This window comes from Cimex lectularius, unplaced genomic scaffold, assembly GCF_000648675.2.
Source record: "Cimex lectularius strain Harlan isolate CLEC.00 unplaced genomic scaffold, Clec_2.1 scaffold210, whole genome shotgun sequence".
In the NCBI taxonomy this organism is placed as follows: Eukaryota; Metazoa; Arthropoda; class Insecta; order Hemiptera; family Cimicidae; genus Cimex; species Cimex lectularius.
The window spans coordinates 412,166-436,111 of record NW_019392884.1 but is presented as its reverse complement, the minus strand read 5'-3'; the positions used below and the strand labels follow the sequence as shown (position 1 = coordinate 436,111).

General features: G+C 34.1%; 1 protein-coding gene across 2 annotated transcripts in view; it reads left to right on the top strand.

Moving 5' to 3' along the window:
• Nucleotides 1-23,946, top strand: part of LOC106674277 (probable ribonuclease ZC3H12C) — a 37,881-nt gene that overhangs the window by 12,548 nt on the left and 1,387 nt on the right. Inside the window, exons 1-6 of one of the 2 annotated variants that reach the window (XM_014406908.2) lie at nucleotides 5,632-5,763; nucleotides 20,820-21,122; nucleotides 21,186-21,337; nucleotides 21,402-21,541; nucleotides 21,668-21,902; nucleotides 21,966-22,201. In XM_014406908.2, coding sequence (XP_014262394.1) covers nucleotides 5,752-5,763; nucleotides 20,820-21,122; nucleotides 21,186-21,337; nucleotides 21,402-21,541; nucleotides 21,668-21,902; nucleotides 21,966-22,201 — 1,078 coding nt within the window. In that variant the 5' untranslated portion in view covers nucleotides 5,632-5,751. Of the gene's footprint in view, nucleotides 1-5,631; nucleotides 5,764-20,819; nucleotides 21,123-21,185; nucleotides 21,338-21,401; nucleotides 21,542-21,667; nucleotides 21,903-21,965; nucleotides 22,202-23,946 lie in introns of those variants that run through there. The other variant, XM_014406907.2, reaches the window with a different exon arrangement.

The window sequence follows — 23,946 nt, the reverse complement described above, 5'->3', positions numbered from 1 at the left end:
ATACTTTCAGAAAAACCACCGCAACTGAAGTCATAACTGCAAGATGAAATCACCCTCATCAGCACAAAATTGCAGCACTAAGACCCATAATGCACAGATTGAAAAAAAAATCCGCCGAAAACTATAAACGACACCAAAAATAGCAGAAAGAAGAATGCAAAAAACACCAACATCCAATATCACAGGAAAAGAAATATACAAACTTTATTCAACAAACCTGGACTAAAAACAGCAAAAAGGACAATAATAGCATACGTAAACTACTAAAAACAAACAAAAACAACCGACCTGGTAGGCAATAAAGGTTTTTATAGCAACACATCGAACATACTGGAAGAAAATTAAAAGATAATTAAGAGACCATCTCAAATCCTTAACACTATTAAATTACCATCACGAAATAAGTATAACTTTAATGCACAGTGTAAAAAAGGATGAAAACTTAACATCCTGATTATGCTTAGAAATATGCAAACAAAAACACTCAAAGATGGAAAGCTTATAAATACACAAACTCACATTCACACAGTGCTTCACAACTCTACATAAGAAGAAAAACACACAAAGGCAAATATAAAATAACTGACATCGAACACCATGTTCCTAACCTAAAGGACTTTAGCGACAACGGACAATTCCTCTCTGAAGATGGCGCAACGCCGAAACCCATTTGAGTGAACTTCAATTTATACGTTGTTTTGAAATTACTTTTTATTGTTAACGCCCGGTTGATATTGATAGGAATTTTATGTTTACATAGTATTATGAATCATTTTCAGTTAATTAAGGTTTTTAGTTGCGATAAAAAAAATCGGTGTCACTAGCGGGATTCGAACCCACGACCTTCGGCTAGATACGCTCTACTCTACCACTCGAGCTACCGTGACCTCGATTCACTCGGACACTAACTTCCCATCTCAACCCCACCTTTTGAATTTTCCCTCCTTTTTGCCATTTTTCAAATGTCGTGTAATCTATTTGATTCTCGGCGACAAATGAAATGGCCACGGAGAGCTTTAGTGATGGTATACTTCATTTTAAACTTATTAAATTCACTAGTTTCGTGGTTCGCTTGACCAATTAATTTCATTCAATTAATTAAGGTTTTTAGTTGAGATAAAAAAGTCAGTGTCACGAGCGGGATTCGAACCCACGATCTTCGGCTCAATATGCCGCTGCTTGATGATTACACGACATTTGAAAAATGGCAAAAAGGAGGGAAAATTCGAGAGGTGAGGTTGAGATGAGAAGTTGATGTCCGAGTGGATCGAAATCGAAGGTCGTGGGTTCGAATCCCGCTCGTGACACTGACTTTTTTATCTCCAATAAAAACCTTAATTAATTGAAAGATATTAATTGGTCAAACGGACCACGAAAACTAATGAATCCTATTTTATAGTACTTTGGTTGTACTTGAAATAAAATTATTAATTAATATTAGAAAATAGTTATTAGAAAGTAAACATAAAGTTGTGTGATGTAAATGTGCTTGGAAACATTTGCAGATTCAGCTAGCTCGGACTATAGTCTGCTAAACGAATTGCTATGCTAAATTTACATGTTTTTCCTTTTCAACTACCCTTGTATTGTTATTGTGTTACGTGTATTTTTTTCTACACCAAGTAATAAAGGATTCTAATTATAAAATATATTTATTTATAGAAGAAATGACTGATGATGGATCGCTCACTAAATCTGTTAAAAAATTCTGTTGTTTATTTTTTATGTAAATAAGTTTATAATTAAGAAACAACTCAGCTGATGGTCATAGATCAAGCAATGTCTAAGTATCATATTTCTGATTCTTATTTTATAATGTATGAAAAAACAACTAAGACATTTATCTATCCAGCCTGCTAACCGGTTCAGGTTTGGTTTATTTACCAGTAAATCGCTTATAATGGAAGTGGAATAAAATAATAGGACAAGAATCAAGCCAGAGAAAAGTAGGATCAAAAAAGTGGTAAAAGCAGTATAAAATTGAAATTATTGGCGAGTATCCTACAAGGCGATTTTTAAATAGATAATCTAGCAAATCTGCCTTTTTACTTATCTTCGGCATTTAAAAAAATAATAATCGTTATTATTTTCGAACAAAAACTGAACAATTCGAGATTTAGATGTGACATTGCATGACTACCATAAATATTGTTATTCATTGAAATGTTGATAGTTTTGGGAGATTTTCGTTTGTCCAAACTAAATTTATGACTTGTAGCAATGAAGAGTCTGATTCTATTATTTTCATTGTGAAAAGTTTTCTCTCTTAATATTTTCTTTACTGTATCTTAGAAAACTACTACGCTATAACTAATATGCCCGAGTAATATAAGAAAATTCTTGAGAATAAAACGCATAGATGAATTATTCTGATTCACGTCGATATCCAGGAAATGATGTAACCATTGAAGGTGGGCGAAGGCCCATTTGTCTCTCCATAGAAAGAGCATTCTCTTAATTCTTTCCATTCCCTTGGAATGTTAGGACGATGGTCATTTATGCAAAATGATCCTCGTGTTTAGGAGTGTTTGATATAAAGATTAAATCCACTTTATGCTTAAGGTCGAAAATTGAACTTGCGTCATTGTCAATGTTCTTTAAAGAGAAATTGGGCAGCAAATGACAGAGATGATGATAATTGAAAACGTTTTAATCGTCATAATTCAATATTCAAAGCAAGTTGGCCCGCATGGTTTTTTTTTTTTCAATGTAAATATTTCTGACTCTTGATCATATCCGATCATCCTAGACCGCATATTATCCTTTGTTTTGCCTCGACAGTTATTTAACGAGTTATTTAACCTATGTTAAATCTTAAATCTGTGGTTGTCTATGTGTCTTTATCATACTTATTACGTTGAGTAGTGTTATTTTCTTTGTAAAATTTTATTGATTTGCAATTGGCATAATCAGAATCCACGTCCACCAGAAAATCTTCACCCATTCCTAAGCAAAACCTATTTAATCCCAAAATGTCCTTTGTGTGTTTTTGGAATATGAAAACTTGAATTTTGTCGAAGAAATATAAACTTATTTTATTTAAATTGTAATATTTTTCCCTGTGGTCTGCGGGATGAAAAACGTATTGATTCGTAGTTATCTATCCATTCTGGTCTGCCTATCTTCCATCATTTTTATTGGTCCAGATGCATTTCGGCATTTCGCCATCTTAGTGTCCTTCATAATTTTTTGGAACTCCATAATAAATTGATTGGTAAGAAATAAATCGTCTTGTACACAGTAGGCGTTTATTTCGTCGGACATGTTTCGGTCTAATATAGATCTTCATCAGAGTTTTTTTTATAAAGTGGTTTGACGGTTTGTTACATAGTTGTAAGTTTAAAAGTGGATATCTGGACGACTATTCTTATACTCTTATTCTATTCTTACTTTCCTGACCATAATCGTCCAGATATACACTTTAAAAAAGTCACTGAAGATGGTCTATATTAGACCGAAACGCGTCTGACGGAATAAACGCCTATTAAGGCCAGAAAAGGCAATTTATTTCTTACCAATCAACTTATTATTATAAGGAGGGAAAATTCAAAAGGTGCGGTTGAGATGGGAAGTTGGTATCCGAGTGGATCGAGGTCACGATAGCTCAAGTGGCAGAGCAGCGGCGTATCAAGCCGAAGATCGTGGGTTCGAAACCCGCTCGTGTCATTGAATTTTTTATCTCAACTAAAAACCTTAATTAACAGAATTATTTTATTTACTTTTTACTTTATAAAATTATATTGCTATACCTGTAGTGGCAGACTGTTACCCCCAGGTCAGTTCCCAAAGACCCATTTATTACATATGTAGGACTTTTATTGCAATATACAAAGTGGATTTTTTTACTGTTTATTTCGTACAGTAAATCTTTCGCTTGACAGCAGCTTGAATAATTTTACCAAACGAAGGAAGTCTTGAATCCTTTTAATTTTGTTATGTAAATGTTAATTTTATGTTTAAACATAGTCATTTCTGTCACTGTACGAGTATTAAGTTGAATTTTTTCCAATGTTTTGCCTTTTTTACAAGCTAAAACTTTAATTAATTAATCGTAATTATTGAACGTTGGATAAACCACAAATCAGCTTTTCCTAGTGGTAGACGGTGTAGAAGTGTGATTAACTTGACCCTGTGTCATACTTATTAACAATACATTTAACTGTATACCTTTAGTAGTTGTTTGACATAAAATGAAAAAAATAGCAACGCAGTAGATATAAAACTGAGCGCTAAACTAAGGCTAAATGAAAGCTCACTTTACGAAACCAGTGTTGCCCACAGTGTTACCCCAATGTGTGATGTAGGAAAAAAAGTCTGAACTGTTTAAGATATTTTCGTTAAAATATTTAATTCATTAAACTGCTTTTCTTTTAAAATAAGGAGTACAATTTTTTTATTAGGAGGTTTTGACTTTGTAAATTAGAGTCTTGATAAAACTGAACCTCTTTTCCTTGAACCAGTGTTACCCAAGTGTTACCCCAATGTGTGATGTAGGAAAAAAGTCTGAACTGTTTAAGATCTTTTCTTTAAAATATTTAATAAATTTAAATACTTTTCTTTTAAAATAAGGAGTACATTTTTTAATAGCAGGTTTTGACTGTAAATTAGTGTCTTGACAAAACTGAAGCTCTTTTCGTTGAACCAGTGTTGCCCACAGTGTTACCCCAATATGCGATGGAGGGAAAAAAGTCTGAACATTATATACTGATGAAAAAACCATCCATACCTAGCGAAGGAAAAGGTTTTTTTCTAATTTCTCTTCGATTTTCTAATTTAATTTAATTAAGCTAATTTTATTTCGTAAATCAATGAATGATTTTGTGAATACCCTTACATGCAGCTTTTTTGAGGCTTCACATAGATCTAATGAAAGAATATTTGTTTTTAAGCTCTCTTAAACTTTTCCCCTCTTTTTTAAATTTTTTATTTGTTCTATTTTTTATTGGGGCTAATTTTTTTATAATAGTAGAGTTGCAATTTATTTTAATAAATCCGTTGGGCAGAATTGTTGGAATCACCTCTGGTCCGCACTGCCTCGCTGTATTTTCTTACGTCTAAGTTCTTCGTTATTTCCAGTGAACTATTTTTACTTTTTAATAATTTATGAACAATCTTTTAGTTATATTTGATATTATCCTTGTGTTCCTTTTATATTCGGTTTTCTTTTATTGAATTCATTGAATAAACTGTATAGATTTTGCATAATTATTACTATTTTTGGCTCACTTTGTTTTCTGACTTCTAAAGTTCACTTTTATATGACTAATTCGTAATGAAAGCATTGATTTTGATTGGATATTTTTGAATGAACTAATTCTCTTCTATGTTTTTCTGTCTTTCTTTAGAAATCGTTGCGTTTTATCCTGGATCCTCTCATTGCATCCAAATAGTTTCTACCTTTTGAGCAATTTATTTAAACGATTGTTTAGACAAACTTTTATAGTGTAAAGCAGAAAAACCGGAAGTGCCTTTTATCCGATCCCTCGTCTCTTCGGCGCACACAGTTCCACAAAGCAATTTGAATAAACGTCAGGGAAAAAAACGGATTTGCGGTGAGACACCGGGAGAGGAGGCGATGAATTTTATGGGGGGAACCTTTTGAGAAGGGGGATTCGTTAAGGAGGGCAAAGCGGGTTAGCCGGATATGTCTAGTGGCCGACATGAAATACTCGCTGCTGTAGGTGTTCTAGTCGTCTCCAGTGTGTCTTATGTGACCTGTGTCCTGTGTCCTTCCATCGGGCATCCCCTCAAATGATACTCATTGTAAGTACCGTTTCACTAAGATAGATTAATAAAGATACACGTCGTGCCGAAAACAATTTTTTCAGAACGTTCCTCAAGCCGGATCTATCCTTAATCACGGTGCATTTTATGCTCAAACGCGCTTAATAGATTTTACAATAGAAAATGTTTTTATCATTTGCACATTAAATTACAATCAACTTACCTATCTCACATCTTATGCTATATCCTGTTTTTTTTCTTCCTTCCTATACTGGAAATTTCTTCAGGCCATACATACATAAAAATTATATCCCAAATTTCTTATCATTACTGCTAATCTTTTTCTGTATTTTTAATTAGAACATGACATTTTCTTATCTTTTTAGATCCTATCTCTTGAAAACAATGATTTTTATTTGACAATACAACATTATTCCTTTCTGAATTTTGAAGTCTTCTCATCACCCTTCGCTTCTAGAAACTATGCTAGACACATAATTTATTCCGTTCTAATTCACTATCTCCTTGTAATAATTATTATATCTTATTGAATTATATCTTAGACGACTCTAGACTAGGAAAAATGTTGACTTTGTTTTTAAATTCAAATACAAACTTTACATTCATTGCTTAACATAAATCTTAATAACTAGAAATAAATCTAGAGTAGTTTTTGTTGATTGTATACAAACATAAATAAAAAATTAAGGACGAATCATTATTTTGTGAATACTTGAGCTTGAATACTTTGAAACCTACGTACTATAAATATACTATATATAAATTCACTAGTTTTCGTGGTCCGCTTGACCAATTAATATCTTTCAATTAATTAAGGTTTTTAGTTGAGATGAAAAAGTCATTGTCACGAGCGGGATTCGAACCCACGACCTTCGGCTAGATACGCCGCTATTCTACCAATTGAGCTATCGTGACTTCGATCCACTCGGACACTAACTTCCCATCTCAACTGCACAAAAAAGGAGGGAAAATTCAAAAGGTGGGGTCCAGATGGGAAGTTAGTGCCCGAGGGCCGAGAGGATCGAAGTCACGATAGCTCAAGTGGTAGAGTAGCGGCGTATCTAGCCGAAGGTCGTGGGTTCGAATCCCGCTTGTGACACTGACTTTTTTCTCAACTAAAAACCTTAATTAATTGAACTATATATAATGTACATACTATAAGATAATAAGTACATTATGTATCAATTTTCAATGATAAAACAGAATCTTAATTATCAATCAAATTGTTAATTACTGATATATAATAATTAATTACTAATACCCCGTATGTATGCGAGCGCGTTTATGTGAGTGAGTACGTGTAGTAGATAGATAGAAGAGTGAGTGATAGTGAGTGTGAGTGAGGGAGATAGAAAGCGAGATATATAGATACAAAATGAAACAGCTGGATAGAGAAAGAGAGTGAGAGAGAGAGAGAGAGAGAGTGAGTGAGTGATAGTGAGTGTGAGTGAGAGAGAACATGGGGGAGATAGAAAGCGAGATATATAAATACAGAGCGAAACAGATGGATAGAGAATGAGAGATAGAGAGAAAGAGAGTGAGTGATAGTGAGTGTGAGTGAGAGAGAAAATGAGGGAGATAGAAAGCGAGATATATAAATACAAAGCAAAATAGATGGATAGAGAGAGAAACAGGTGGGTAGATAGATAGATAGATAGAGAGAGAGAGAGAGAGAGAGAGAGAGAGTGAGTGTGAGTGAGAGAGAGAAGTGAGTGTTTAAATTTGATACAAATATTTAAATACATCATTATTGGCTGAATAGCCTCACAAATTTGGCTCAAAACCTATTTAGATATTATTCAATTAATTGTTCGTAATACAAAAAAAAAATTCTTTCGGAAAGGCGAAGAAAAGACGGAGAAAACTAGTTTTATTAAAAAAATTATAAAGAAAACTATCAAAAATAGACACCAAAACCTCTAAAAAAAAATACTAATAAAAAACTCCACTTTTGATAAAGTATGTACACTTTTGTATACATATATTTATAATACACAGCTAATATTCAAATTGCATAAAAAGTAATCAATAGACTACTGTTAAAAACTCTTAAATGTAAACTGATTCTCTTAATTATTTTGAAGGGTACTGCTATTATATTTTATCGATTTTTTTTAAATCATTTTACCAGCAAGCAAATATTAAATAACTTATAACAGAGGTCTTTCATATCACAATCAATGTATTGGGTCCGTCAATCCTAGCTCTTTTCATTGAATTTTGGTTGTAATCTTTAACGGACTTATTTAATTTACCAACTTGGCAATGATTACTTGACTTTTTTCATAAAAAATAATAAAATATTTTGTTACCTGTTATACGCATGTTTTTTTATTTGAAAAATTATAGAATACTGCTGTTTATATGACTAGGTATGAGGCCCAAAAATCAAACATGTTTTGCACTAAGGCCAAGCTTTCCGAGCTTTATTAAGCCTGACATGCCTAGTCACAAAAAAAGCTGCAATGAATATAGTCGGTAAATTTTGTGCAAAGCAAAAGTACCAACTTAGTCGTTTTTCTTTGCTGCTTGCTAAAATTTTAGGCAGGCAACTATGCTGGTTGGTACGCAACTACTAAAGTTTTAGTGTAGCCCGCATAGTTGATCAATTCGACCACTTGTAATTTAATTCTTGTGCAATAAAACAGTTTTATTGCACTTCTAATTAGTGAAAGCAGATATTGTTTTCAAATTTAAGAGCTTAATTCGTAGATCTGACTGTCAGAAAAAATCTACTCGGTTTGTTCTTTCACCCTTTCAATATGTACTTACAATTTTGATAAACATCCTGTAAACGTTTCACTTTCCACCTCTTTGAAGTGCTTGAAAAGAAAACAACGTATCTCTGGAACGTGCGATGAACCAGGATCTCCGGCCACAGAGATAAAAATTGCTTTAGTGATCCGTTGCAACTATCGCCGGTTTAGCCTTGAAGATTCTTGCCCGGTAGAATGAATCCCAACCACAAAAGGTCAAAAAGTCAAAAAATACGGAAAAATCGATACTCATGGACTTATTTTAAAATGTTATGATTTGTATTCTTAGGGAATAAGTCTTCAATTTGCCTACTGTGAAACGTCAGGTGTTTTTCTTTCGCTGGTCCGCTTAGTCTCGCTTTTTAAGCTAAGTGTCAATGACGAAAATTACTTGATATGATCATTACCTAGGTCGTTTTTACTTAAAGTTGTTTTTTAGGAGAAACTTAAAGAGCGGCATAATAGTTTTCTAGTGTAGTGCACTTGTTCTTCGAGATCGTCGATTAACCTTATATGCAATGGTCATGTAAGAAAAAGTTTATTTTCCCAAAAAGGCGTTTTGAAAAATAAATTCATTTGCCCTCGCCTTTCTCAATGCGATTTCACGTTTTGCCTATCGCAAAACCCTTTTTGACATCACGTCTAGGTTCAACAGGTTTTAAGTACAGAATCGGCCTTTTGGCTTTTTACTTGCAGTGTCGAGACTAAAGGTACTTCTCGTAGAAAAACGAGCCGGCAGACGGATTCCGTTAAAGATCGAGAACGCATCCGGGAGCGAAAAGAGCCGGGTGACCCCATTACCATTCCTTGCTCTTCCCCCTCGGACAATAGACGCCCAGTACAAAACGTCCTTCTACAGCTTTCAGCTTAATGAAAACCTCAAAAACATCCCTTTCGTTTAATTTCTCTTAATAATAACTTAAAACAACCAAGAAATTTTTATGTTAAAAAAAATTCCTGTGCACATTTGTTCATCTAAATCAAAATACGAATACTCTAGATCACGGTATGGTCTTGATGAAAAAGCTAATTCAGTTGTTACTGCCAAGTTTTCGATCTATTTTAAGGTCATCATCAAAAAAAACTATGCCACAAGCCATTAAATATATCTACAGATTGACATGTTTAAAATTTTTTTCCCTTGAGTTCCGACCATCTCTAAGCCAAGGGCTGTAATGCAATGTCTAGTCGGTCTTCAAAGAAATTTGAAAAAATAATTATGCCTGTAGACATATTGATTGTTTTGCCCTGATGAGGACCTTAAAATAGGTCGAAAGCTTGGCAGTAACAACTGAATTTGCTTTTTCATCAAAACCATACCGTGATCTAGAGTATTCGTATTTTGATTTAGATGAACAAATGGTACACTGGATTTTTTTTTAATAAAAATTTCTTGGTTGTTTTAAGTTATTATTAAGATACACAATCAAAATACATTATTACCAAGGATTTTCAATTTAAACCTAAATTGTTTTATTTATATTGGTTATTTTTATTGTAAACACTTTTTAGCGTTCTTGTTACCTTCCAGCCACAATTTAAGTCTGAAATTAGTCTTAACTGATTACTTCTTATGGAATGTCCAGGTTGATTGGCTTAAAATAGCATCTACGGACTTCCTTCATCCTCAGGACTAAACTTTTATTTTTCAGTTTTCTTTTGTTTTTAATCCACTTTCTCATTAGTAATTTTATTATAAACTTTAACCCTTAACTTTTACAATTGTTTCGGGTCACGTGCGGGCGAAGTGGCGAAGAAGTCCTGGGAGAAAGTTGACACTGGTCTTTTGTTAAGTCCAGTAGTTGAAATTCTACTACTTAGATATTTAATTATCATGCTGAATTTCAGACGCAAAATATTTTTTCTAGTAAGTTATCTTTTAAAGACAACTTTTTAAATTTATTTAACATTTCGAAAAACAAACGCTCCGTGGTCATTTTTTTATGCGTAGATCCGGAGAAAGTTGTTAACAGAGTAGCCCTAAGTCCAGAAATTGTAAATAGAAGTATAGACATAAACTATGTTTTTTTAATATTTATTCACATTCTGATTAAACAATGCTTTAACTAAACTGTCCAGAAAAAATAACAATAATACATTTTATTTAACAAAAAAAATTATTTATATAAACAACAGCTTTGGTTTGTTTAGTTTACAGTTTTGTCATTATTTTATTTGACTTGGCTATTTATTGTTCTTATTGTCTGTTGTTCTTTTTTAGACGGTTGCGACTATTTGTTTTGCTTGTTTGGTATTTTCAGTCTAACGTATTTTTAATTGTCTGCCCCCTTTTCTTCAATTTCCTGTCGCATTTTGCTCAGCTGCTTAGAGGACTTTTTCCATGCTCGTCTAGTAATTATTGCTTTCTATCGGGAAAATCCAGTGGGCCTTTTTTAGATCTTCCTTTTAAGTAGCATAAACTTCCAAAAATATTAATTTACTTGCGACTACTTTTCTAGAAAACAAACGTTCGATTCACACAAAAAATTTATATGTTTTATGTAAATTTTAAGCACAAAACTTTGGACAGGATAAAATCTGATATGCAAAATGCAACTTTAACTTAAACAACTTAAAACATGCCATATTTGTAAATCATCGCATATTTTTTATGTTTTGTAACAAAACGACGAACGCTTGGTTTGAAATATCATTTTCTACATCAATTATTTTTGCCTAGAAAAATTTTATAAATTGAGATTGAAAACAGTTGATCGGCTCAATCGCAGAAACCTCTGTCTTTCTCTAAATTTATAAATTTAGATTAGTCGATAATAATCTATAAATATGTTAATATTTCACCCACGATATATTTTCGCATATATAGACCAAAATCTTTCCAAAATGTGAAAGGGATGTCCGATAGCATTTATCGACCCGAGGAGGATACAGGGCGAAGAACGGGATCGGGCACGGGGTAACGGCTTAATGGGCTGAACTATCGGACGAGTCTCCGGCTCGACTTCGTGGACTGTCGAAAGGACGACTGGATTGGAAAAGCTCTAAAAATAGACATCCATGCCGATTTGAGAAGGGCATGCCGACATTATGCAGGATCGCTAATGGTTTGTGCAAACTGGATGTTTGAATGACCTCCGACGGTTGACAACATCCGTGTTTGCTAAGCGTCGCTTTTATGTCACACATGGAAATATGGTTGAGTCTGCTTTTCTCATAAAATATTGAATAGTTGTCGGTTCTAGGAGAAACTATGCTAGTTTTCCATTAAAAATAACTTGTTTTGCCGGTTGTTACTCAGTTAAAAAATCAAGGATTTTGTTCTAACATCTCAATACTGTTTTATTTAAAACATTGGTTCTTTGTGATAACAAAGTAACAGTTTGCAAAACATAAGAAAATACACATACAAATTTTTGGAAAAAAAACAAGTTATCTAGAACTCAAGAAATCTAGAAGATCAAGTCTATCTTATGTCCAGGTCGTTTAGCATTAAAAATTGTATTCAAAAATCAAATAGAAAAGACATTAATTTTTTCAAAAATAATTCAACTATCCTTTGGAAACAACACAGATAGCGCAACAGCAGGTTGGACAGTAATTTGGAAGAATTGCCTTAACCGGATATTCCCGATATTAAGTTTTCTAACTTTTTAACTTACAAAATTCATTAGTGGCCTAATTGACCAAATTATTTCTTTCAATTAATTATTCTTTTTATAAGTCTTGGATGAGATGAAAAAGTTAGTGTCACGAGTGGGATTCGAACCCACGACCTTCGGCTCAATACGCCGCTGCTCTAACTACTTGAGCTATCGTGACTTCGATCCACTCGGACACCAATTCCCCATCCCAACCTACAACCGGTCGAATTTTCCCTCTTTTTGCCATTTTTAGCTTAGAGTTGCACTTAAAGCACCGATTAACCGATAATCTGCCAGTGGTGGCGTACTTGACTTGTACTCTCGAGTTATTCACAGCATCATCGATGAAAAAGGGGACTTTTTTGGGGATTGGTAAACCGTTGGTACACACCATACTCAATCCGGCGTAATGGATAGCCAGGTCAAGCAAGACAGAGATCCTATCCATTTTGGAGAATTGTATGGATCCCAAGCTCTAATCTTTGCCAGATATACCAGATACCAAATTGTGTAAGTTGTTGATTTATGGTGGCACTTTGAGCACCAATTGTGACGATTGTGACCTGTCTGTCAATAGTTGCGTACTGATTTTGTCATACACTCTTGAGTTATTCAGAAGAAGAAAATGGATGACTGGAATATTTAAAGCTGTTTATCTGATAAGACCATAATAGATAATCCAATGCAATGGATATAGGCAGGCCAATTAGAAGACAATCCTTTACAATTTTTTGTGAGAATTTTACCTAGGTCCTCCAAAATCACTAAGATGTTGTGTGTTTTTCGAAGAAAATTTGTGTACACTGGGATTATATTTTTGCCAGATTTAACCGATACCAAGTTGTGTAAGTTGAAGGTTTTTGATGGCACTTAAATCGTCGAATGTGACCTTCATCTGCCAACAGTTGCGTACCGATTTTGACTTACACTCTTGAGTTATTCAGCAATATTAAAGACGACAATAGATGGCCATATGTGAAAGCAGTTTATCTTAGACTCAGATGGTCAAAAATCATGGATATAAAAAGGCCAAGCAGACCGAGATGCTTAACGTTTTGTAGAAGTTTACCTTCTCCAAAATTGCTCCATTTCCAGTTAGATCTACAACCTAGGCCAAATCTTATTCCCGATACCAAGTTGTGTAAGTTGGAGGGTTACGGAGGCACTTAAACGACCGTTAATTTGCCGATAGTTGATTTTGACTTACACTCTTGATTTCTTCAGCACGATCATATATACATGAGGACAATATAGGAGAATTTAAGCTATTATCAGACAAGGTATACTCATACCGTCCAGAATTTAAGACAATAATTTACTTTACTTTTAAAACTCTATGTAACTTATCTATCTGTTGAGAAAGTTTAAAATTCTCTTGCCAGTTGGAACAAGCCCAAAGAGAAAACACATTCATAGTATCAACAAAGGCATGAGTCGCGATAGCAAATTGTCCAAGGAGGCTTAGGGTGATTTCAAGCCCCGATTGTAACTGTAACTTATTATCTATCAATGGTCCATCCCAGATGTGCAATCTTGAGCATTGAGAATCATAATCGGCTAAAGATCTTTTGTAAACTGTTCCTCAAGACTGATTGTCCTAGCATTATTTTACGTTATGATTTGCAGATTGTACATTCTTGTATTCAGTGGTTGTTTTAGTTAATTTTCGCAACTAAACAACAAGAAGAAGTCTACTAATCAAGAGGACAAAAGAAATGGGTTTTGTACGAGAATATCGAGAATATTTCAAATTTGATTCAAAAAGCCTACCCTACATCTTAACCAAAAAGTCGTGAAGCTGGAAGAAGACACTTCCGGACTAAATTTTCTGACTATTCCTCTTTTACAAAACAATCCACCGTTTGTGTGTGCCAAAGCGCAATACGGTTAGGGATGATTAAAGCGCAATATTTCCAGGATCTGGAACCACCACACCATTTCCTAGATCGAAATGGACCCGCCTTCGAAAACTTGGTCTATGTCAACTTACTACCTCATCCTCTTCTTGTCCAGTCACCCCAGATAATCTGAACTCCCATTTTGTATCTCCTTCTTGTAATCATAAAACAGTAAAATTACCAATAGTGCCACCGTATAATTCATCTGGTTTTTTCTTTTCTTGTCTAATCCTAGCTGATGTTGTTAACTCGATATCAAAATCCCATACTCAGTCAGTAGGACCTGACGGTATCCCGGATAAATTTTTAAAACTATGCCTCCCAGCCTTACTGCCGGTCGTACTGCATATTTACAACTACGCCCTCCAAAACTCCGTTTTTCCTTCTTCCTGGGAAAAAGGCCTTCTGCATCCCATCAATAAAACTCCAAACCGAACGTTCCTTACACTCTCTCTCTCTCTCTCTCTCTCTCTCTCTCTCTCTCTCTCTCTCTCTCTCNCTCTCACTTTCTCTCTCTATCTCTCACTCTCTCTTTCTCCCTCTCCATACATATACATCAATTCGATAAGGGACCACCATTTGAATAAAACAAATTTTCCCATGAGCATAGGCCTTGTCACGTTTTCCTCAGTTGTTTACAAGGCCGTACTTCCTGTCTCATAGGATAATCAGGTTATTGGGCTGGACCCGGGATGTCATCCGGCTTTCAAGTCCTCATTTCTCCGTTTCTCTCTTGAGCCGAGCGACCATGAGTACAAAAAAATCTCCCCCGCTAGCACATCTGTGAAAGCACGCGCATTATCTATCACGAAGCAGAGCCACGCGAGACGTGTAGGATAATTAAAAACGTATTAACAGATTCGACGCTATTAATTTTTTATTCGTTTTTTTTTAAGTTATGTTAAAAGTGACAGCGATAAAATATCTAGTTGATCGGGTTCAAATGAATTTATCCCACTTTTAAAATTTCATGACTTAAGTTTCATCACAATGCAAGTCAATGTAAAAAACCTAACAAATCATTCACTGTTGACTATCTACGACCGAATATATTTATTTTTTTATAATCGTATTTTATCTTTTCCGTTTTACTTCATATTAAAAATTCCTTATCATTTGCATTAAATTTAATTTAAATCTGGATTCAAATCCTTTAAGAAATGCGTGTATGGTATGGAATGCGTCTAGTTTTTAAAATGAATTTTCCAGTGGATGGAAAATGTAAACTTACCAAATAGAAGGGGATGAAGCTTATGGATCGATATTGTTTTGCTGCTGGAAAAACGTTTAACACAGCCCCTTGACCTCTGACCTATCCCTTCTCACAGAATTACTTGGGATACAGTTAGTACGTTAAACTTCTCAATTTTGAACTGGACTCAAATCCATTTTTTCATTTGGAGAAACCGTCAAAATAAAATGCAAACTTCAGAAGCTTTGATTTGTATATTATATTATCTAGCTTATTTGTATATATATGCCATAACTATAATTAATCTTTTTTTACGTTAAATTCAGGGGTTTTTTTATTTTACCCCCTACCACGATTGCATTAGCAAAAAATACGAGTTTGCAGAAGAAATATTCAATGAAATAAAAATAAAAGGAAGTACAAACCTGTGAAACTGACTTCATGAGAAAATCCAAGGGCAAAGTAAATTTTTCACCCGACGAAATTGTCACTTAACAATTAACACGTTGTAGTTCTTTAAAGACAGGGTAATTTGCTAAATAAACGTACATTAATCCACTATGCACATAAATTATAATTTCAATTAATTTTAAAAACATATATACTATAAATATTTTCAATTTTAAGTTAATAAAAATTAGTGTTGTTTCTGAATACGGGGATATTATTTTATGCGTTCCTGTGTTGATTTTATGTTTACTTTATGAGTTTTTAATGTGAGTTATAAAATTCATATTTAAAGCTAAGATATTTGGCATAAGACTAGAAATCTGCTTCTCTCTCTCACTCTCTCTCTCTCTCTCACTCTCTCTCTCTCTCTCACTCTCTCTCTCTCTCTCNCTCTTACTCTCTCACACTCTTTTTTCTTACTTTCTTTTTCTGTCGTACTCCCTTACTCTCTCTCTTTTTCTCTTTCTCTTTCTCTCTTACATTCTCTCCTACTCCCTTACTCTCTCTCTCTCTCTCTTTCTTTCTCTCTTTCTTTTTTTCTTTCTTTCTTTTTTTCTCTCTTTCTTTCTTTCTTTCTTTCTTTCTTTCTTTCTTTCTTTCTTTCTCTCAAAATGTACAAACTTTCCAAGAGACCTAATTTTGCGAGCTGCAAGAAAATGTTCAATCAATCCATCACTCTCTTTTTCTGTCTGTCTATTTATCTATCTCTATCTCTCTAGTAATAAAATTTATATTTCATGGTCTGATTGACCAAATAATTAGTTCAATTAATTAACCTTTTTATGTAAGGTATTGGTTGAAATCCACCAGTTATATTTAAGGCTCTTTCTCTCTCTCTCTCTCCCTTATTCTCTCTTTTCCTCTCTCTTTCTCTCTCTCTTTCTCTCTCTCTCTTTCTCCCTCATTCTCTCTCTCCCTCCACTTCTCGCTCTCTCTTTCTTTCTCTCTCTCACTCTCTCTCTCTCTCTCTCTTTCTCTCTCTCTCTCTCTCTCTCTCTTTCTCTCTCTCTCTCCTTCTCTCTTGCTCTCTCTCTTTCTTTCTTTCTCTCAAAATGTAAAAACGTTCCAAGAGACCCAATTTTGTAAGCTGCAATAAAATGTTCAATCAATCCATCACTCTCTTTGTTTATCTGTCAGATTTTCTATTTTTATCTCTCCACTTACAAAATGTGTATTTAAAGCTAAGATATTTTGCACAAAACTACAAATCTGCTTCCTCCCCTCTATCTATGTCATACACACTCTCACTCCTTTCTTTCTTTCTTATTCTACCTCCCACCCTCTCCCATCCTCTCTCTCCTATCCCTCTCTCTATCTCTATGATCTATCTATCGTTTTTTGCAAAGATCTTGGAAAAACTGTATAGTACTATGTCCAAGATTTGTTGGAAAACTGCAGAACAAAGTATTGGAACGGACAGGGTGTGTGTGCTCGTTGCTCAACGCTTCAACGGAATCTTCTTCAGGTTAACTTTCACTGGTTTCGGTTCTCGTGTATTTTGTTTTCGGTTTGAGATCATTGATGATGTTTAATTATGTAATACAACGTTTGAAATTCTAAACATCTTGCGTTCATTTTGACGTAATGAAACAATAAATAGCCACTTATAGTGGGTGTTTTTTCAGAGTTAAAAGTTGAGTTGTAGGACATATCCACTGCATTTCAAGTGTGTCGTTTGGTACAAAATAGGTTATTTAAAATTCAGGATAGCGAGATAAAAATAAATTTTAAACTTCCGTTCCTCCTTCCTCCCCGTACTTCAAGGTATTTTATAAATTTTTCGACGCGATACAAACAGATGAGAGTTTGTGAAACGATCGGGAGAGATCCGGCTGTTGGGGCGAAGGACGCTTAGAAAGCGGGCGGTTCTCAAGCCCTCAGAATTCTAATTAACGAGGGTTTCACAAGGTAACCAGAGAAAGTAAAAATCCTCCTGGGCCATAACACAAAAGAATTATAATTATATTCAAACTAAATCTACTCCACATCCAGGACGTCGATGGATTTATTATAGATCAGGAATCGCTTTCAAGTCGGGAGGTGGTTCAATTTAAATTGCCAATTGTACAGAGTCATGATCTGGTGGTGTAGGCCGTTGGATCCTGCTTCTTTGACCTTTGCAATTACTAAGCACGAAATATGGAGAGAAAAAAGATTTATTTAAAAAAAAAATTAACAAATCATATTGTTCAAATAAATATATGTATGCAAAATATTGTCTTGGCCCTGATGTTTTTTCGTAATTAACCCAATCGAAAATTAAACTTAACGATTTATTTGGAAGAGGAAATCTAAAGCTGCTAGACTTGAAGGTCTTTTAATTTCATCTTCCCTATAAGTTAATCGGAATGCTTAAAAGTAAACGAGGAAGACGCCAAGTCAATTTTGTATACTTTTTTATCTGATTTGATTGCTTTTCGATTATAGCAATTAACTTTTAAGCACTGGTTTTATTTCGACATTAGATCTTATTGCTACATATTACTGTTTTTTACCATGCAATTTAGTCATTAATTAAAAAAATATTACTATAAGAAAAAATTTCTAATATAAACTTTAAAAAAAAACCAGCATTGTGTACATAAAGGTTGATAAAATCGCAAAAAATATATCAGTCATAATTTCAGTGCATTTTTATTAATTAAAAGCTGAATTAGGGGCGTTGGTGGCCACAACATTTTAGACGTTGACACTGCGCTCATAACCGTAAGGTAAAGGTCCCGGGTTCAAATCCGGTGGCCCTGCATTCGAACCCGACATACTTACATTTTTTCCCCCAAAAAACACCAGCACCCTGAGGGTTTATATGACCTCTGCTGTTGCGAACCCTCATAAAAATAAATAAATAAATAAATAAAATAAAAATAAAAAAACAGTATCTTTATACATTAAACAATTTAACTCCTTTATCCTTCTTTTTAATTAAATACTTTTTTGTAAATAAATTGTATTAAGTAAATAAAATTATGATTTTTAGGCCATTTCAACCTATTTCCATTTATTCAATTCATTTCAGCATCGTTCTTAAATATTTTCTCCCAACTCCTAATCAGTATTTTTCACAACAGTCGCCTGTTGTAGCCCGAGTAAATGTTTAAAAAAAATAATAATAATATCAACTAACCCATATGATAATAAAATCTTGATGAACTTTTTTTTTAAATAATTACTTTTTAAATAAGTTTTTTTAATGAAATAAAATTATGATTTTCATGTGATTTCAATCTTGAAATTTCATTTATTTCCACATCGTTCGTAAATATTTTAATGCGATGTAAATTAAAAGATAAAAACTTTGGTATCATGACTAACAACTTAGATAACATAGCTGTATTATAGGGTCTAATAAAATGTCTTAAATACATAAAAATAAAAGTTAATTTTTAAGTTTTTTTTTTTTTGCCTTTTTCACATGGTTTGGGTGACATTTCGAGGCATTCTCCAAATTCCTCCTCCATATTTTTCTCAACACCTATTGTAGCTCAAGTAAATGTTTAAAAAAAGCTTAATAATATCACTTAAACCACATAAAAATAAAATTTTGATGATCTTTTTTTAAATTAAATACTTTTTTAAATAAATTCTATTGTTAAATAAAAATATGATTTTCATACCATACTTGAAATTTCATTTCTTTCTGCATCATTCTTAAATATTTTAACATGATAGATGGGTAAATTTAAAGAAGATAAAAACTTTGAAATCTTGACTAATAAATTAGATAACACATCTATATTATAGGGCAAATAAAATGTCTTAAATATGTAAAAATAAAAGTTAATTTTTACAATTTTTGTTGTCTTTTTCACTTGGTTTGGGTGACATTTCGAGGCATTCTCCAAACTCCTCCTGAGTATTATTCTCAATAATGCTTGCCTGTTGCTCTTGTCTGTTGTACCTCAAGTAAATGTTTAAAAAAAACTTAATAATATCACCTAAACCACATAAAAATAAAAAATTTATGATTTTTTTTAATTAAATAGTTTTTAAATAAATTCTATTAATTAAATAAAAATATGACTTTCATACCATTTGAATCTTGAAATTTCATTTATTTCCACATCGTTCTTAAATATTTTAACATGATGTTACCCATAGATGGGTAATTTTAAAGAAGATAAAAACTCTGATATCTTGACTAATAAATTAGATAACACAGCTATATTATAGGGCCAAATCAAATGTCTTAAATACGTAAAAATAAAAGTTAATTTTTAAAATTTTTGTTGTCTTTTTCTTTGGAGACATTCTCCAAATTCCTCCTCCGTATTATTCTTAGCGCCTATTGTAGCTCAAGTAAATGTTTAGAAAAAGCTTAATAGTATCATCCAAACCACATAAAAATAAAAACCGGATAGAGGGTACTAAAACATCCAAGAAATCCATGAGGTTGTTTTTATTTTCTTGATGTTTTGGGCTAATGGCTAATCGTCAAAAGCCCTAATGGGCTAATTCCTGCTTAGCACCCCATAAATTAACGGACATTCCTTCTGACAAATTTTAACTCAATCATCTTTCAGCCAAGCTGGAGTGAGTTTCTAAGGAGTGCTAAGCAATAATTAGCCTGTTTGGGTGTTGAAGAATGACTATTAGCCTGAAACGTCAAAAAAATAAAAACTTCCCCATTAATTTCTTGGAATCTTTAATACCCTTCATCATGATTTTATTTTTATGTGGTTAAAGTGATATTATTAAACTTTTTTTGTGGCTGTTGAAATAAACAAAAAATAAAACCATCAACATTTTTAATATCCTTCATCTATAGAACAATCATGGGTAATATAAGAAATAAATCTTGTTTAATTGACATCATTGTTTAAAATTAATAAATTATATGGACCACTTTTTTTACCTCAGTAGTGGATTTCACGTAGTAATCAGATTTGACAATTTGTTATTTCTTCTGAATCTGCTGGGTGATGAATCATTTTGGCCTGCTTATCCTCTTCAAATTGCATCTGACCAAACCAGTGAGGATATGCAGAATTTGCAGACCAAAATGATCACTGACAATCAAAGGACCAATTGAACCGTCTGTTATTCAGACAAATTTAATAAAACTTTGTTGATCAAAATTCGTTTATCAAGATGTAGAAAACGCTTTATCCTTTGACTGATTGATTTTTACAGTGATTTGATTGATTACAGTCATTTATGTTAAATTATTTTATTGCAGAAATACATCGAATCATTATCAAGTAATGGAAGAATTGTCAAAGAAAAAGAAGCCGGTGGTGAAGATTCCAGCTACGACTCGGATTATGAAGGGGACGAGGGTGCTGTGGGCACAGGCGGTCACCCGGACGTATCACGTACCACCTCAGATACCTTAGCGGCCGAATTCGATGAATATGTATCGACAGACCATGGCTATACAGCAAAGTTAGAGTTCGCACTTAAACTCGGATATACAGAAAGCCATGTGCAAGCTGCGCTGCAGAAATTAGGGCCGAATCCGGGTCAAAATGAACTGCTTGCTGTAAGTTAATTATATTCAGAAACTATTAGAATCAAATTATATAATTAAAATTTATATTTATAGGAGCTTATTAAAATTGGAGCTCATGCACCGCCATTGGGCTGTGATGGAAGTTCAGAATGGGACGATGAAGAAATTTCCAACCCTGAGTCTCACATCCAGGAAGATCTGAGCCTCAGGCCTGTCGTAATTGATGGCAGCAATGTAGCAATGAGGTGAGCACTAATTACGATTAAGTTAATAATTTCATTCCTTTAACTTATTCAAATTTCTCTTTAGTCACGGAAACAAAGAGGTATTCTCTTGTCGAGGGATTAAGTTATGTGTCGACTGGTTTAAAGCACGAGGTCATAAAGAAATCACCGTCTTTGTACCAAAATGGAGGAAAGAAGCTTCACGTCCAGACAACCCAATAACTGGTAATTATTCTATCTTTAAATTACATTAGATAATTTTTTTCTATGATTAACTTTTAAAATTTACTTCTATTAATAAGTTGCTAGAGTTGCTTAAGTTGTTTTCCAATTTTTTTTTTTTTTTTTCAGATCAAGAAGTTTTATATGAATTGGAAAAAGATAGACAGCTTGTGTTCACCCCTTCGAGATTGGTCGGTGGGAAAAGATTGATTTGTTACGATGACAGATACATTCTCAGGCTGGCTGCAGAGAACGGCGGCATAGTCGTTTCAAACGACAATTACCGGGACCTGGCCCAGGAAAGCCCCGAGTTCAGGAAAGTGATCGAGGAACGCATTCTCATGTACTCTTTCGTCAACGACAGGTACAAAACTTGTTAAATAATCTGTAAGTTCGATTTAAATTTATTTTGTAAATGCTCTTTCAGATTTATGCCGCCCGATGATCCTCTTGGCCGGGCGGGTCCTAATTTGGACAATTTTTTGCGAATGAGGTCCACCGAACCGCCGCCTCCTTGTCCTTATGCGAAGAAGTGCACTTACGGAAGCAAGTGTAAATTCCAGCATCCAGAAAGAGGAGCCCTTCCACATAAAACGGTAACGGAAAGGCTAGTTGAGCATGCCCAGCGACAGCTTCAAGCAAGAGGCATTGAAGCAAGCCCAGGTAATATTTTCTAAAATTTAAAATTCCCATTTGGGAACTATTAAAATAAATCTAAATCTTCAGCGTCTTCTTTTTGATCTGTGCAGTATTTTTTTAAAATTATTATTATCTTAGTTATCTATCATCTAACAACACAGCCAGCTAGAATAGGCAGATCAGGATGATCAGAGATAATTAAGTTACAGGTTCTTAGCTTGTAGCATTTTTTTTTTCATAATTTATTTATGAATTTAGTAAGGTTTAAACCTACTAAATATGTGACAGTACCATTTTTAAAAATATTATTCTTGGAACTCTGTAATATCAAGGATGGCTAACTTTTGCATTTCCAACTGGCTTAGTTCAGGTTTGGAGCCATCTTTTTATATTAATTCAATTTCAAGTTAATATAAAATATTGAAAGTGGCAATATATGCCCTTTTCATCCTGCTGGACAGCTTCATAATGAAACTGTAAGTGGGGAGATGGCACAACGACCAAATAATCTTTCTATAATCATTTGCTTTTTTCTATTTTTCTGTTGTTGTAAGCACGTATTCTTTTGTGTAGGGGAAGGTAAGGTTCAAGAATTTTATAAATCAGAGAGTATATTCTTCAACATTTATTTTAGTACAATTGGCCTGTTTGATACCTTTGGTAGTAACTTGCGGACTGACGTTCAGTGGTGAAGGGGGGATTCCCGGGGAACCAATACTATAATCAGGCGCCACACTTTTTGATCCAGGGAAAATAGTGAATCCCTAAAAAAAAAAAAAGGGGGGGGGGGGAATTCCGCACACTGAACTCGAACCATGGACCTCTAGTCTTAAAGCGAATGCGATTCCCCTGCGCCTTGTTAGTATCCGACTGTTCACCTTATTCAATCATTAAAGTCAGTAGACCGACATTCGCCAGGGGTCGGAAAAAAAATTGAAACAAAACAACTAGAATGAAAATAAATAAGTAATAACAAAATGAAACAATCTGAATTCAGACAAAACAAAATTCTGTTAATTACGATTTAATTTAAATAGAATTATTATGCGAAGGCCTCGCAAACGAAATTAAATTTACAATAATTGGAGCATCCTCTCCAAAAAAAAAATTCTTAACAAAAAAAACACTTTCTATTGCTTTAAAACACAAAAACTAACTGTCTCCACACGTTGGACTTTGCCGGAGCGCCTCGTCTCGATGTCTGTCCTCCTAGCTCCTGCCCGGATGCGTATCCTGTTCCCGGAGGAGAACAGCCGTTCCCCATACTGGAAAAAGAAAAGGATGTCCCTCGTTCCTCCAGTTTTCCTCCTTTGTTCTCTTTTTCATCTCGTCTCTCACCGCTCGCTCGCCTTGTCTTCTTCTGCCTGCCTACTCCCGTCCGCCCCCATCTCAGTTCCCAATTCAGGCGTCCAACCCTACTACACAGCTTCCGTCATTCTCTCCTAGGTCGGCAATGGTCCCTGCCCCGTTAGAGGTACCCCTTACAAAAAAAAAAAAAAAGGAATTTTTTCAACTCCTAACGTCGAAAATGATTTCTTTTTCTAAAATTTTGACAGGAAGTCCTAAAATCAGTCAGGGCGTAACATACACATCCACAACAAAATTTCAATTAATCCAACAACTCAGCCACAACTCTAAATCTGGGGCGAGTCTATTAACAAAGGAACTTATCCCAGATGATACTCGCTACGATTCTTCTACACCTTCTTTTCTTTTTATTTATTTGACGTACTGTGCAAGTATTGCAGAGTTATGTGTCCCAGATCTTG